This window comes from Crocodylus porosus, unplaced genomic scaffold (assembly GCF_001723895.1).
Source record: "Crocodylus porosus isolate Cpor-Errol unplaced genomic scaffold, CroPor_comp1, whole genome shotgun sequence".
Lineage (NCBI taxonomy): Eukaryota > Metazoa > Chordata > Crocodylia > Crocodylidae > Crocodylus > Crocodylus porosus.
The window spans coordinates 16,077,757-16,094,519 of NW_017728925.1; the positions used below are offsets into that span (position 1 = coordinate 16,077,757).

Below are 16,763 nucleotides of genomic sequence, written 5' to 3' on the forward strand. Positions count from 1 at the left end.
ATTGATGTTTATACCTTCTAGAAGTCATCCCTCCCCAAAAAAACCCTGCCAAATCTCCAAAGCTACGCAGAAATCAAAGCAACAGCAACTTGCAAATTCATGACCTTGGCAAAGGGCTGTGAAAGTAGAAAGACACAGTAAGGAGTAAGCATCGTTAAATAGGCTGACTGCTAAGCCAGTGGCATAGTGGGATGAACTGCAAGGGATGGTGAAGTGCAACGGGAGCTCCAGATAGAGCAGAGGGCTAAATCTTCCCCATATACTATGGTTAATTCCCCTTCTGTAAGGATGATGTGTAGCCCTCATCAAATGGGTCTGGAGTGGTCAGAGGAACATAGTAGCACAGGGTGTCCATAGTGGGTCAGACCTGGCTTCACAGGGCCATGCTTTCCTTCCTTCTTGTTCCATTATGGAGTCAGAGGGCATTAAAAGTACGCGGTGTTAGCATGGCTTTCAGTATTATAATGCCCGTTTACCAGGATCCACAGAACATCTGCACGTACTTTAACAGCATTTCAATAAAATGGCTCCTTTTCCATAAATAGGCTTGGACTTGGAGAATATTTAGGACTTAAAGCAACTAGTTAGACTTGGTATGGGCTCTGGCATTTGATTTGAGGAGTGTGCAGCTAGAGAGGATATTAAACAAAAGCAAAGTATTTTTATCTTTGTTAATTATAGTACCATGGGCTTGATCCTAAGTGGATTTCAGCGGGACTTGCAAAAGCTCAGCATTTTTTCAGTATCAAGCCATATTCTTGCCAGTCACTGTACTATAGAGCAGATGCACGTAATTTTATTTTAGTTTGATCGGCACAAGGGAAACTGCAGAAAGTGCCTTTCCTTCGCAACTGCCTTGGCTTTAGCTTTTGGAGGGGGGGAAAAAGTCTTTTTTCTATGGATTGCTGGGAGATAAGGGCTAGACTTGGAAGTTATGAAATATCAAACTGACAAGTGCACATTTCATTAAAAATTCATCCAGAATAGCCATTATAGAATAGTTGTGGTAATTAGCTGAGAGAATAGCTTCCTCTCCCAGCTCTCCGATATTTTTGACAATAAGTAAAGAGGGCAAGAAACAACCCAAAGTCTTTTGTTACAGCTGGATTTGGGGTCTTCTTTGTATAAGTTTCCCATGTCCCCTAAGGAAAGAAAGGTCACAATTTAAACCGCAGCCAGTAGCAAACAACCCATTAACATCTTGAAGCCAAATAATAGCAGTCAGAATAAAGCTGCTTGTTTTAACCTTAGTGGTAGTTCTTTGATTCAGCTGCCACCAATGCAGGCTGATGGCTCATTTGACCCCTTCATGTAAGAAGACAGGACACAATCGATAGCAACCAAGAATTATTACATCTTTCAGGAAATATAAGATGATAATCGGGCACAAACATGGAGCAGGAGACCAATCTGAAAACAGGGCACCGTGTTCATCCAGCAGAGCTGCTTTCATCCGGCTTCTTATGGCAGAAATGGGGAGCCTGGTTAGGCTGGGAGGCAAAAAGGAGATGTGTCATGCTAACAAGAGGGTGGGGAATATATCTGACTGCTGCCAGGTGCCTTCTGTCTGGCCAGCATGGTTGGTCTGAACTGGAATCCACCGAATGCCAGAAGAAAAAATGACAGGTGAGGATCTCGCCACTCAGTGAGAACTTGGCAGCCTACAGGAGCCTGAGATCCACTCGGGAGCCATAGAGCATCAGGCCTTTTTTGGCATTAAACCTCTAGTCCCCATTTCTTCACAGTAAAACACAGATGTTTAATTTTAGACTGGCAGATGTTTCACTCCTGACTGAGAGCTAAAACAAAGGCAAGAGAAGGGGTATTTATAAACCAGTAATACTGCTCCTCTACTCATTCTAGATTACCTCTGTGGACGGATAGGACACATCTCTGCATTTTAATGTATTGTTGTAAATGTACTATTTGAAAACCATGAACCATTTCAGGAGGGAATACATTATGTTCCTTTTTCTTTTTCTTTCTTTTTTCTGTTTTTGTTTTTGTTTTTTCAGGGGATTTTTTTTGTAAATTTTAGACCAAATTATTTGTTGGGGGGGGGGGGGTTGGTTTCATATGTGCACCTAAATCCATGTGTTTACACACCCATCTCTTGCCATCAGATCCGGTATGGATCTGCGATGCTAGGAACAGATGTTGGGTCCTATTTTTATAGCAACTCCATGCAAGCAGGGGATAGACTGGTGGGATGGGGATTCTTGTTTAGTACTGTACTTTGATAAGGAAATGACTGTGTGAGAAATCAGTGGGTGTACTTTAATGTTCCAGCTACCAACCATGGGTGAAAAGAGGTTTTCTGGTCAAAGCAGTAGACCAAGACTATCTTCTCGGTTCATTTTCTGTTTTGACAAGATTTCCTGAGCTCAAGGCCAAGCCATGTGGATCTCTCTGGGCCTTGTCTCCACACTTCTAGAGCAGAAACATTACTCCTTTTCCTCCCACAGGAGTATGAAAAAGGGAGGTTTAGATTCAATACAAAAGTAAGCAATGAATCGAACACACACCTCTTGAGGTATGAAGCATCCAGCAGGAATTGGCCAGTTCAGAATGACTTCTGTAGTCCTGCAAGAACCAGGAAAATACTATAATTGTATACGCTGGTCTTCAGGAGTTTGAAACAGCATTTTCAAAGTTGGGTGCCTGAAACTTGCTATCAAAATCCAAGCACCTTGATGCTGTAACAATGCTCTCTTAAATATGGGAGTGCTGGGTGCTTAGGACCTCTGAAAAAGAAGCCATCTATTTAGGTGTCCAAGTAAGCACCGAAGAGCATGACTGCACCATCCTTCTGCTGGAGTGTCGATCCCCATGTCACTCAAATGATGTCTCAGGCCATGGTTACTAGCAACGATAACCTGCCCTTCGTTGTCTAGATAATCAGAATTCTCATTTCTTTACTATCTTCTGCTTTTTCAGAGGTTTGGAGTAACTTGTTTCTATTAGTCTTGAGTTGTTTTTTTTGTAATGTCTTGTGAATATTTACAAATGTGTACTCACTTGGATTATAATGTCTCAGAGCTGTGTCATTTAAAAAGAATGTAAAATGAAGGCTAAATATTAAATGCTTCCTAGCAGCTTAGTGCCAGAAAAAGGCAGAGATGTTTGCAAATGGAGAAATTGAGGTGATGGATTTGAAGGCAGTGCACATGTTAAAGGTAAGAGGGACTGAGTAACTCCATGTCGACCTACAGAGGTACTGAAAAGGTCCAGGGCTGTCTTGCTGAACATCAGTAACACCCACTGGTTTTAACACCTCTGAGTTTGATTCAAAATTTTCATCCCGCCCTTTGGCTTTGAAGCAGAGTTTATCTGTGCTAGAGATCCCTGCTCAGTTGGTCCAGATTACAAAGACCATCTAATTTTCAGAACCAAATATATATTTGAAAAAGTAACATAGATTGATGTTGCTTTTGTAGCTCTTATTGCCTTCTTTTTAATTATTTCATTTTTGCTTCTGTTAGTTGGTAGGCTGCTTTTCTTAGCCTAGAACAAAACTGTATTATACAATACTTTGTATTGTTTGCCCTTTCATTCAAAGGAAGAGGAGCTGCTGCCCTCTGAAGATACAAATTAATTAGAAGTGAATACTATGCTGTTCTTTAAAGCATAAAGGCCAAACAGACTTGCTTTCTTTGAAAACATAGGACCAAAGTGTCTTGTATCCTGCTGCTTTATATAACAGTTTTGTGTGCAATTTTAGTATCTGTTGAATTTGAAGTTATATTGAAAGACCTAAAGATTTCAAGTTGGTTTAATTTCAGTCCGGTTGCCCTCGTGCTTAACCCAAACAAATGCAACCCCCACCCGGCATTTACTCGAATCCAAGACAACCCTGAATGCAAGGCGACTCCCCAGTAATTACATTCTGTATATGGAAAATGTATAAATTTGTTATAATTTTCCATGTATAGAATCTAATTAGTGGGGGGGTCATCTTTAATTCATGCCTCCCACTGTTGCAGGGGGGGAAGGCAGTTGTGGGGTAGGTGGTGTAGAGAGGTCAAGCTGCTTGATCCTGCTTGTGCCTGCCCCCCTGCTTGCCCCCTCACAGCCTTGTCCTCCCCTTCCCCCGCAACCTCTGCTCCTTTCTCCTACCCCCCAACCAGCCTCTGCTTCCCCCTGCCCCTCTTACCCTTGGTCCACTTGGCAGGCTGTGTCCCCATTCTAGCCTAGGGCTCTGAGCACTGCCCCAGCCCAGCCCAGCCCCCAGAGCAGCCATGCAGATACCCCCATGCTACGGAGCTGGGCTGGAGCCATGCTCTGTGCCCCCGACTGCAGCATGCACGGAGCTTACTGGTGCAGAGCAATGGTAAAGGGGAAGGGAGAGGGGCAGGCAGGGGAGCAGAGGCTGCTTGGGAGAGAGATGGTGGGGAAAGGGGCTGCAGGGGGGAGATGATGGAGTGCAAAGGCACTGTGGAGGCTGTGGTTACAGCCAGATCCCGGGTAGGGGCTGGACCCGAAGCCACTGCCCTCATGAGATTCTGAGAAAAGGGGCTTTCCCCCCCATCCCTCCATGTTAATGGAGGAAAAAACCTCATCTTAGAATTGAGTAAATATGGTAAATAAGAATGTGGGTAGGTCCTGGCAGCCAGCAAGGGAGAATTATTGAGTTATATTAGACTGAAATAATCTGGATTAGACTATGCATTTTTAGTTTCTCTCATCTGATATTTGACTTCCACAATACAGATTATTAACTTGCCTCTGCTCTTGCTTTTGGGGCCCGTATGAAAAAGAGGGCACTTAAAATCAAGAATATTGGGTTTTTTTTCTTTTTGTTCCCAAAGCTTTCATTGTGTTTATCTCCAAAAACATCATTTGAATGAAAAAGCAAGGGCCATGCTATTGATTGAAGTAGTTTTTCAGGACAAGTTGCTAGGTTTCAGGAAATGGGGTTAACTCTAAATTCAACTGGAATTAATTACTCTGGGAAGATAACAGATAGCAGGGCAGTACAATCTGATCTTTGACTGCACTAGCGTGGGTTGCTTTGCACACTTTATTATTGAGATATCAGGATGGTTAAACTGACCTTCCTTGAGAGTGATTGCATCAGACACGCATAGGAACCGATAGCTTTGCGTGTCCATCTGTTGCAGTTTGTGTGTTTGGCCTGAGTGCTGCATGTCTTTAACTTCCTGCAATATCTTTGAAGAAATGTATACATGGAAAATAGGTGTAAACTAGTCATGATATCAGACCAGAACTCTCTGTTCCATCCCCAGATCTGCTATGGGATGGTGGGATCTGATGTGTGCCTTAGTTTACCGTGATACTTATCTTTGGAAGGTACTTGGAGACTTTTCATGGGCAACCTTTATGTAAATGCAAATAGTGACTTTGTTAATGCTATGAGTGATGATATTTAGCTCTGTCAACTTTTGATGCTGCTAACAAATTTTATCCAATGGGATGATTTCAAATCAAAACTATATGATTCCAAGCAATAATTAACCAGTTTGTTGTATTTTTTGGTATGTATAGATATATAGAGAATGATATTTAAATGCACAGTAGTGAGAAACAAAAACATCTACCCTGTCCTGTAAATATTTATAAAACAAGCATCATCTCTCTCTCTCTCTCTCTCTCTCCCTCTCTCCCTCTCTCTCTCTGGTGTTGGCAGAAGTGCTTACTCCATCCATCTTTTGCTGGATATGGATATAGATATGGATGATGTTTGTCTTGGGGTTGCAGTGGTTCCAGAATGCTTGCTCTGCCGTCGCATCAGACTTTTAACTTCACCGTCATTTTCTTGAAAAGGGAGTTAACTTGGGAGTTCATTTTGAAAGCCCTTGGGGAAAATGAATGCCAGCAAGCACAACTTCGTATTCTTGCCTTGTTAACAGCTTAAAGGGCTGCCAATATTTAAAGTGGCAAGAAGTAGTTTTGGCACTTTCAATCCAAAGCCATTAATATATTTTTTTTAAATCACAACTTGGAAAAAATAGTGCAGGTGTATGTGTGAGAGAGAGGGAGATACTTCATGTCTTTATTCAGCAGTGTTAAACCAGGACAGTGTCGAAAGAATGGACTTTTGGAAGACTTTCTCTGGCAAGCTTGCCCACAGTTAACACACTGTGAAATGGTATGGCTTAATCTTTATTGCTTTCTGTGGCCTTCGGATATCAAAAACATTCCTTTGGCAGCAAAATCGTCTGCCCTGTTTCCTTAAATGTGAGCTACCCTCCACTCCCCCTCTCAACCGTATCTCTTGCAGTCTTTCTATTTGTCAGACGTACCAGTGGGATCTCTCTAAACTATCTGACCCATTTGCTCTCTTGTTCAGTGTGTGCGCACCTGGGATGCTCCATGTCAGAGAGTTACAGGAAAGTCGAGTACGGGGCCCTTCAGCAACCCCCCTTTATCTTGTGCCTCCAGGATTATTTTTTCAGTGACGGTCGTACTTTTGGAGTATGCTTGTGTGAGCAGTTCTGGCAACGCCAAAGAATATATGATGGAGAGCAGAGGGGCTTTAGTCTGAATATTAATCCTGTAGAAAATGCCCTCTTGATTTTTTTTGAAATGTGTAAATGAAAGACTAATATTTTCCAATTTAATAATCTTGGCTACTTGCTGTCCAAAGCAGGAGCAATGTATCAGCTCTTTCAGATGCTTATACAGCACAGGCAGATGATTTCTGTCTAAAACAAAGCATTTGAATATTGGGAAGTTCTGCTTACAAGAGCTTTGAAATAGAGAATTATTCCTGCTGGTGAAAATTCCTTATGTAAATGGAACTGCACATCAGCATTACAAAGTACTTCTACTTTGCATAGATAATCAGGCCATGCTGGTGGGAGAAAATATGCTTTAAAATATCATCTGGCTTATTCTTCCACTCTTGTTCCTCAGCTACTCAAGATAGCAGCAGTCTGTTGCTCGATAGAGGAAGGTGGTCTTATTCTAGAAAACACAGTTTAATGCCCTGGGGTTGTTCTGAAGTTTTTTTTAAAAAGCTTTTACACCTAAGGCCAGCATTGCAAGACACTGATACTCAATACAGCCTTATATTTTGTTGGCTTTTACAGCCTTGCGCCCTACGATGTGCTGTCACATAACAATACAACATTGCAGGGCATGTCCTAGTTAGAACACTCATTTCTTTGTAAAAGAGGCATTTGGGTTGCGGTTACTGCAGCAACAAGTTCACAGAAAGTCCCCAGATTTGCTCTCCTATCTGAGGAATGGAAAAACCAGCTTATGAAACACCAAAACAGTAAGAGTAAAAGACACTTAAGAGAATAAGCAGTGTATATTTTCAGTCCACAGCTTGAATTCTCCATTTTTGATACCAAAGTAGAATAGATCTACACCCTGGGTATTAAAGCTGTATTTAAATCCTTTCAAAGGAATCAACCTGGTTATAGTTATAGTTTGGTGTGTTATCAAAAATCCTGGAAAAGGAGAACCTTATAAATGTTTTATCAGGTATAATGTTTAAAAATATTAACCGTGGAGTTCGAACCTGTATCACACCTGTATCAGTTCAGTTCTGCTGGGATAGATCATTTTAAGCATGCCTGTGGACTTCCACTGTAAATATGCTTTAGAAAGCTAATCCTCTGCATGTTCACAAAACAAGAATTTGCAGTGTTAGTAGTAAAACTCATTTGTTTTAGCTTTTCAACATTAACATTTGCTAATAGGCAGTGGCAGGCCCCATTAATTGTATGTAAGGGAATGTTTCAAGTGAAATCACAGCTATAGCCCAGTATTGCAGTGTAATTTGTTTTTCAAGCCAGAGCTTAAGAAAGCCTCTTTTTGTTGATCGTTGTTGAGATACAATTTTAAACACTTGGAGGGGAAGGAAAGGAGACCTAGAAGACCTGTTCTGATGTAGAAAAGGTGAGTGCTCACAGTGATAGCATTGAGTTGCCAAGATTGGCTTGCCTTGGTGTAGTGTGTATCTATAAGGTTTTACATTTAACTTCAGCAGCAGAAGTAGTTTTTATATTGAAGTAGCTACTAACCGAACTGGCAAATGTATGACACTTTCAGGAAACCTGTAGTCCATTGGCATAACGTTTTGTTTTAGTTTCATTGCATACAGTAGTTTAAGTGTCCTAGGTGTGGCAAGCTAATTCTGTACACTCTGTCCTCATTTTGGGAATAATCTCAGATGCTCAGAATCATTCAGTTTTATATATTATGAACACTTGAAAAAGAAGATAAAAGCATAATTAGGCTATCTTAATCTTTCTCTTAAAATCCATGCAGAGCAAGGCTACTCCAAGAGCTCCTCTTCCTGAAAACGATCAGAAAAAAGGAAAGCTTGTTTTGTAGACATCGGGATGTGAGGAACTTTTCAGCTACATTTTGAAAACCACTGATAGTGATCCTGAATCCAGGGTAGCAGTGTCCTGTGCCCTTACCTGGAAAATGGTTGTCTCTGGATTCATTAGCTGCTTTCAGAAGTAATGCTGTGGAAAAAAAGATTGGGAATCATCAAAACGCAGCAGTGTGCAATTTTGCATCCCCCGTACTTGATTTGTTTAATGCTTCTCTTTTTCTTTTTTTCAAGTAGCTCAAGAAAAGCCAGAGCAGATTCCACTAGAGAATCGTTCCTGTGTGCTCATTCGACGTGACTTAGTTGCTCTCCCAGCCAGTCTGATCAGTCAGATTGGATATCGGTGCCACCCCAAACTCTACTCGGAGGGAGATCCGGGAGAAAAACTCGAACTTGTTGCAGGTAACAGCGTGGTAACTCTTTTTCTTTACACTAGAATGACTAGAGAATATTGACATTCTTATTCTTGGAAATTACTCTTCATCTCGCTTCAACTTCAGTTGTAATTATATATATTACCTGCGTTTTTTCCTGTTTTAGCATTATTATGAACAAAGAAACTCATCACCAATCAGTCAAAAAAAAATCTCAAATTTCCTTTCATTCACTGATGGAAGGATGTGTCATTAACAGGAATTATTTGATTGAATTTATTTAGCATGTTAATTGAATTTCCTCTGCTTGTATTCTTGTCTGCTATGGGCTGCATCACAATTGTATTCTAATATAGGTACACAGTTTTAAAAAAAATGCTTTTTTTAAGTATCAGATTATAAGGTTCACAGAGCAGCAGCTGACAGATTTATATCAGTGAATAAAACTGTTTAAGGATTTTATGTAAACCGTGAACATCTTCAATAGTGTGGAGAAAAATCAGCCTGAATGTCTTGATAGATCCCTTCTTGGTGTTGTGAGTTGTAATCCTGGATTTTTACAGACGGTGTATAGATTAATGGCCATGGTGCCACTGGCATCAGATAATTAGCTGCAGATGAAAGTGGTCATTTTTTTTTGTCACCAACAGCAATTAAGAGTGTAGCTCAGTGAAATTTTGGGGTAGAATTGCAGGTTGACAATCCTGAATTTAAATTTGTGTTGATTTCTGAAAACAATCTCGAAATATTCCAGCAGCAAATGAAGTGTCACCTGGACATACTGGTAAAGAAATGTTTTGATTTTTTCCATTTGACAGTTCGTTCAAAATTTTCCTTTAATTTTACTTCTAACCATTTAAAAATGTTTGAACTGTTGCAGAATGCCTTGTTTTACTCAAAATAAGGTTTCTTCTAACTTTCTGCTTTGCCATACAATCTGAAAAATTGCATATTTATTATGAGAAATTGTTTTAAAATTCTTTACACTTGCCACTTAACCAAAGAGTCCATTATTGACTCAGTTGTAGTTAGGGTTTTAAAAGCCCTGGACCAGCTTAATATCCCAAGGACACGTACCCTCTATAGTGATGGATGTTGTAGAGCAAGGTGGGCAAAATGCAGCCCATGGGCCAGATGCAGCCTGCCAGGTCATGCCATCTGGCCCGTGGGGCCCCTACAAATTTAGAAAATTAATATATATCTGCCCCTGGCTGCCTATAATGTGGCCCTTGATGGCTTGCCAAAACTCAGTAAGCAGTCCTCTGCCTGAAATAATTGCCCACCCCTGTTGTAGAGAAAGTGGGTGTTTTTTGAAGTTTTTCCATCTTTCTACCTGAATCATTTCAGGCCTGTGTGCATTAAGCCTTCTTCCACTGTTCTTCATCCAAATGGTGATTTAGAATAGGCATTGGGAAAGCTGGGAGGTGGTGGTGATTCGGTTTGATTTACAGGGAGGTTGTAGAGCTGGACTGGACAAGTAATAACCTGTGGTCCTGTCCTTTTGTGGCCACTAACCATCCTCCAGCACTTTGTGCAAGGAGATGCTCTTGACCCTTTTGTCCACACCACGTTCCATTTTGGACAGTTGCATTGTGCTTCCCTAAATTCCCATGGTCTCAGTTGGGTACGTATTCCTTCTTCACTTTATCTGCATTGTTTTATACTGTGGTGCACTTTTGTCTTCCACTCCAGGAACAATGAGGTGAACATTTCTATATAATATCCCTTACTTACTGCTTAGGTTGTTGAGGTTTAATTAGATACCTGTTAAGTGCTTAGAATTCCTGTGGTGAGAGAGGATATTGAAAGGAGTAAGTTGTCCTTTCTTTCTGACCATTTATCTCTTGAATACAATGCTTTGAGTGGTAGAAGTTTTTTTTTTTTTTATTTTCAGCTTGCAGTAGGAATCTTAATTTCAAGAAGTAGCTAGAAAGGTTTCTGTCTGGTGGAGGACATGTATTTTCTTCAATGGAAGGCAGAAATAAAACGCACATAACCGTAACACAGAATAAAACCACAAGTATTTATTTTGAAGCTGGAATATTCATTTTGTATCCATTTACATTTTATGTGAGACTTCTTCAAAACATCAAGTGGTATAGGTTATTTTCACAGTGAGAGCTGCAAATTGGCTCCAGGCATCTTTGCTTGATTTACATTTTTCAATCTGGGAAAAAGTAGATTAATATCTCTAACTGATAGCGGCTGCCTTGGTTATTTTTTATTTATTAAAGTGAAGCTACCCTTGGTAGCATCTGGCTTTCTCTCTGATGGCTTATCTCTAAAATACTGTTACTGAATAAAGGCTCAGCAGCTAATTACTGTTGCAAACTTAGTGAAAATTGATGGGGTTCTTCTGCCTAGAGTAGATGGGAAAAATCCTTCAGTGAAAGCTTAGTAACCTCCATAAACTAAGTATTTTCTTTGGTCTCAGATTTTACATATTGTAACTGATTCTGAAAACTTGGGCATATTTTGGTGAGATCCTTAAACAAATCTTGAAATGATCATAGTAAAACTGATGGATAGGTATAGCATACAGAGCATAATGGTAAGGACTGTACACAAATCGTAAGGCACAAATGCTCTTTTTTTTCCCCCTTCACAGTCTAATCCATAGTCTTGCACTGAAAAAAAATCTATGCAAGTAGAAAGAGGCCGTCATCTGCTGGTGAAAATTCAAGTGGTCATCACACCAGTGAAGCTAGAAAGACATGGGTTTTGATCTGTTGCATCCCTTATAACAGTGATTCCCTGGGGCTCAATAGAGTTATTCCAGGTTTTCTCATAACCTAGTCAACTAATTATTTAATATTGTTCTGTTCTTATATGTATCTGTAAGATTAAAGATAATCCTTGTTAGCCTTTCCTGGAAATGTAAGAAGTATTTCTGTTTTTCTAGTATGTCTCTGTGTCTGGAAGTACTTAGTCCTTTGCCACTCTAGATATGATCCCCTATTTAATCTTAATTGGAAAAAAACCCCTTCTTATAGTGTAACAGTGTGCTTAGAAAAGAAAATACACCTCCACATCTTCGTTCACACAGGCCAATTGTGAGGCACACAGTAGGTTTGTTTTTGCTAGCTAGGTGCTACATAAAAGTGCTTGATAATGAAAGGATAAGAGATCTGCGGAGGATTTGTTTCCAAACTTCTGGACGTGTAAGGCAAAGCTGCATTGGCAGGGTTCCTTTCTCTCCGTGAGAACATCTTTGAAGCCAGTAGATGCGATATGCAAAAATTGTGTTGTGCTAGAAATTAAATGCCTGGCTCAGCAAAAGTTATCGTGGATTTGTGGGAAATGCACGGATTCCATGTCTGCATCTGTTTTTATTCTAGGTGTGTATTCTGCAGTTCTTCCCTTTAAAAAAAAAAAAAAAGGAAGGCCAAATGGGTGGTTGTTTTCTCAGAAGGCTAGCAATCATCTACTGTGTGATTCTCCTTAAAGAAATATGATTTCTTTATTTCTTTAAAGAGACAAAGCATAGCGCCATGCACTTTTTGAGAAACTAGGTCCTTTCATGTGATTGCAGGAGATCATCTTTCTGTTAGGATCAGATCAGGAGATTATTCTCATTGGCCAGCATTTTTCATGGGACCTCCAGGGGGTGAGGTACCTAAACCCCACAGACACCTAATTGCAAAAGCTTCTTTGGAAATGATTAGATATATGCATTATCTTAGCTCCTTGAGGATGCAGCTGAGACCCAGGCCCTGTTGTACTGGGTGATAGACAGGCACATCGTTTGGGACAGCCTCTGCCCTAGATCCTTTGTGATCCTAATAGGAATATAGTGGTGTGCAGTCCATCGGGAATGTACAACAGCAGGGGAAACGAGGGTTGTTAATTATAAACTTGGTATGTTTGAACTTTTTCAGGGTCAGGTGTTTATATCACCCGAGGGCAGCTGATGAACTGTCATCTGTGTGCAGGTGTCAAACATAAGGTTCTGCTGAGACGTCTCCTAGCCACTTTCTTTGATCGGTACGTGCTTTTGGGGGTTTGCTTTGGCTGTCCAGGAATTCAAAGCAATCGCTGCCTTGTAAATGTGCTTTACAGAATATATTCATTTGAATCTGTATTCTAATATCATTCCCCTCTGTGTTTTTTTTTCTACTTTTCCTTATCTATGATGGCCAAAGCTAAAATACCACCAGCTTTGGTGATTCTTCAGCTTAAAATATACACTGTGGTTACCCTCTGTAACAAGATGTTCCCAATAAGACACACTCTTTCTTTGCATCTTTGTAAGCGCTCGCTCTCACCTGAAATCCAGGGCATAAGGATCTGCGTTTCTCTCCCTTTCTTGCAGGAACACGCTTGCCAATAGCTGCGGCACTGGAATCCGGTCCTCTACTAGTGATCCCAGCAGGAAGCCCCTGGACAGCAGGGTTCTTAATGCAGTGAAATGTAAGGAGAGGGAGAGATTTACTGCTGCTGTGTTCGAACAGCGTGCCAAGAACAAAAGACTAAGAAAGAGCTGAGATTTTAAACAAGGGAGGGCCATCTGGATTGTGTGATCGCTGTAAATATCTGTGCATTGAAATTGGGGTGTAAGAAAATTCAAATCAGTTCACTGAAATATTCCATGATTTTCAGAAACAACTTTGTGTTTTTGTTTGAAGTGAGTGCTCTGTGTTTGATGATAGTGAAGCATGAAATTGAGCCTTACTGTTCACATTACCTCAAATTTAGCTTGCTGTATTTTCCAGGCACTCGTCCTGCAGCCTAATTTTATTAGTGGAAGAGGTATAAGAAAACTGGGTTTATAAAGCTGACAGCTGTAGAACTGACTGGTTCATGGTGTGAAATAATTTTGATAAACTTGGCTCTGGTCCTTCAGTCAGATTGATGCAAGTACTGGGATTCACCCTTGCCCATCTGATGTTGAGATCAGAGCCTTGAATACTATCGGGGGAGCGGGCTTTTGTTTTCCAGAAGCATTTTTGGTATCTCTGTCACTGCTTTCCCTGGCCCATTTTGATCCTGGACACAACTAGGGGTCAAGGGGCTGTCGTTTTTGGCATGTGGTTTTCTTCTTCTTACACAGCAAATGGGTTCCCAAGAATTGGAAATGTTTGCTGTGTGCCTCAGACCTTATTAATGTGGATTAATCTGTTCCACAATCTTCACATAAGCAATTGTGTTAGTGTTACAGTCTATTTCCTTGAAAATGTTTTTATAAATCTGTTTTTAATTTATAAGTAAAATAGGAACCTTACTACACGTAATTACACTTAAAAGGAATATGTAAAAGCGACATTGATTTTATATATATGGTGTCACGGGTAAGATTTTCTACATTTTAATGAATAAAAATTTGCTCTTTCATATCAGTGAGTCAGTGGCCGAGATACCAAGAACTAACTCCAGTGTCAGTGACACCTAAAAGCATAGGGCCAACCATGGAGCTGCGGTGATGGACACCGGCTGGTAATCTGGCCTATTTCTAAATTGTGCAAGCGAGCCAATAAAGCGTTATATTGAAAAAACCGGAGACTATTTTTAATCCATGCAGAAGAACGGTTTCAGTCTTAAAAAAAATGTGGCATACAAGGCACCACAAACCAACTGGATAAATGTTTGCCTATTACAGTAATTCTCATGAATTCAAGAAGCACTTTAGCAGGGCAAAAGGTGCTTGCTGTCAGCTGCAAGCAAGAAGCAAGAAACTCTGTCCTTTAGAGCAGGCTGGTATTTAAATGCAATGAAGCCCATTTAATATACGCTTAATAAACAGTGCAAACCAATGCCCTCCACCACCTTCTCTCCACCCCCCAACTCTGTCTGAATAGTAAATCTTTATGTAAATATCTTGCTAGAAAATGAACACTCAGGTGATTTTTTTTTTTCTTTTTCTTTTTCTTTTTTTTGGTGGGGGTGGGGGGGATTTGTTAAATCAGTCTTTCCTCTCCCTAATTGCTGCTAAACTCCTGGGGCCTGTAGATCTACAAGGCATGGAAGGGGGAGGATCAAGGCGTTGAAGGCTATTTAATCTATCAAACCAGGAACACTGGACTGCCTTTTAATGACCTGAGCCAAAATTTATGCATTTAGAAAACAAAGACTGAGTCCCAGAGAAAGGAAGAAGCTTTCAGCTGAGGGCTCAGTCCTGCAAAGTGCTGAGACCCCCCAAGAGGTGCTCAGCACCTGCTACTCCATCTCCAGGAGATGGCAACTCTGTGTGAAGCTGATGTTCATGAGTATCCATGGGTGGCATGTGAAAGTCACTGCGTCCATAAGCATCAAGGAATTGCTAGTGTATGTGATACCGTTGCATGATGGCACTAACTGCTCAGTTATGCAGCGAGAGCCAAAGTAAATGACCACCAAAACCCAGTCGCCTTGTACAGGCAGCTCCTCATGCAGGTACGTGGGGCACTTTTATGATTTTGTCACCATTGAAGGACTTGCTCCTTCTCCCTGCTATCTTTTCGATGATGTTTGACCCCTAACTAAACTACAGGACTAATAAAATCCTACTAGATAGAGAAACCTTGGGAAGAATATAAGTTCTGGAGTGCCTGCTGGGGAGGTTTCACCACACACAGTGGCAACATCTAGGTTATAAACTCGTGTGTTTCTGGATATAAGCCAGGTCTTAACTGCCTGGGCTCAAGAAGGAATTCTCCCCATGGAGTCCCTTGCATCTTTTCCTGTAGTAGTTCTGGCTGCTGCTGAGATGGGATATGGGACAAGAGGGATCACTGAACTCACCCAGAAAAAACAGTTTTTTACCTGATAAAACAATGTGCTCCCTCCCAGATCTAAAAGTATCTGCTCGTGAGCAAAGTCTTGTGACCCACTGATTGACTGGGACAAAGGCTTCACTCACACGAGCCTCTTTGACATTTGCCTAATCTAACAGTCCTTAGTTTTTTTTCTGTCCCTGTTTTTGCAGTGTATTGCCAGAATTTTGCCCCAAGCTTTAAGGAAAGCGAGATGAATGTTATTGCCGCGGATATGTGTACCAACGCCCGACGAGTGCGCAAGCGCTGGCTTCCGAAGATTAAATCCATGTTGCCCGAGGGGATGGAGATGTACCGCACGGTCATGGGCTCCACGACAAACAGCGTTCCCTTGGATCCAGAGTTCCAGTCTCCCACGGCTCAAGTCTTTGAGCAGCGAATCTATGCAGAGAGGAGGGGTGATTCAGGAACGATAGTAGCTTTGAGAACTAACACAGTCAATGTAGATCTAAGCAATGGATCCAACCAGTCATTTGAACAGAGTGAGGATGCGGAAGGAGCTGGCTCCGTCATACAGGAGGCAGCTGGCACAGATGCCATGGCATCAGAAACCCAAAGCACTCCACAACCTTTCGAACAAGGTTCTGGTTCTACTAGCCGGCCAGAAACTCCCGTGAGAAGACAAGATGGTACTTATGGAGGGACTTTATAAAAAGAGAGAAAACGTTTTGTGATCTATAAGGGATCTGTAATACTAAAGCTGCTTGCATGCATTACTAATACAAAAAAATGTGATCAAGCCACTTACCTACTGAACTGCTACTGTTGCCTGAAAAAAATGTGATTTTTATTCTGCTTGTATTTAAAATTTATGAAGGAAATAATTGCATTCGTTATACTGTAAATGACTAGGTCTATGGTGACCTACTTAAAACTATTGGGCTTCTTTTTTTGATATTCCTGAGGTTAGTCTATAAGACTGTAGCTTTTTTTTATTTTTTTTTTCCTTAAAAGAAGGGGAGGAAAAAAGCTAGACATCCCCCCCCCGCCACCACCATATCATCACCCCATGCATTATTCAACTCAGAAGTAAAGCCATCATTAACTTCTTCCTCTAAAGAAAGTTTTACCGTCACTTAACAGGAAAGCAGGATACGTTAGGGTAGACGTAGTCTGACTGGAGTCATTTTTATTTGCAAGAATGGCTCTGGAAAGGTGGGGTGGGGGCGGGTATTGCTAAACACTTCAATGATCAGAGAACAGATCCTTAACATTAGTGTTGCTAAGCATGATGCTGTAACTAAGGTCTAAGGGCTCTTCAGTGTCTGTCCACTGATTTTTATTTTTTTTTTTGATTTTTTTTTTTTTTTTTTTTTTTTTTTTTTTTTT

General features: G+C 40.8%; 1 protein-coding gene across 7 annotated transcripts in view; it reads left to right on the forward strand.

The window, feature by feature from the left end:
* Positions 1-16,712, forward strand: part of NACC2 (NACC family member 2) — a 73,229-nt gene extending 56,517 nt beyond the window's left edge. For 6 of the 7 annotated variants that reach the window (XM_019540942.1, XM_019540944.1, XM_019540946.1 and 3 more), the window contains exons 3-6: positions 8,546-8,713; positions 12,564-12,669; positions 12,998-13,095; positions 15,587-16,712. In XM_019540942.1, the coding sequence (XP_019396487.1) occupies positions 8,546-8,713; positions 12,564-12,669; positions 12,998-13,095; positions 15,587-16,086 (872 nt within the window). In that variant the 3' untranslated portion in view covers positions 16,087-16,712. The remainder of the gene's footprint in view (positions 1-8,545; positions 8,714-12,563; positions 12,670-12,997; positions 13,096-15,586) is intronic. The other variant, XM_019540948.1, reaches the window with a different exon arrangement.
* Positions 16,713-16,763: the final 51 nt, after the last annotated feature.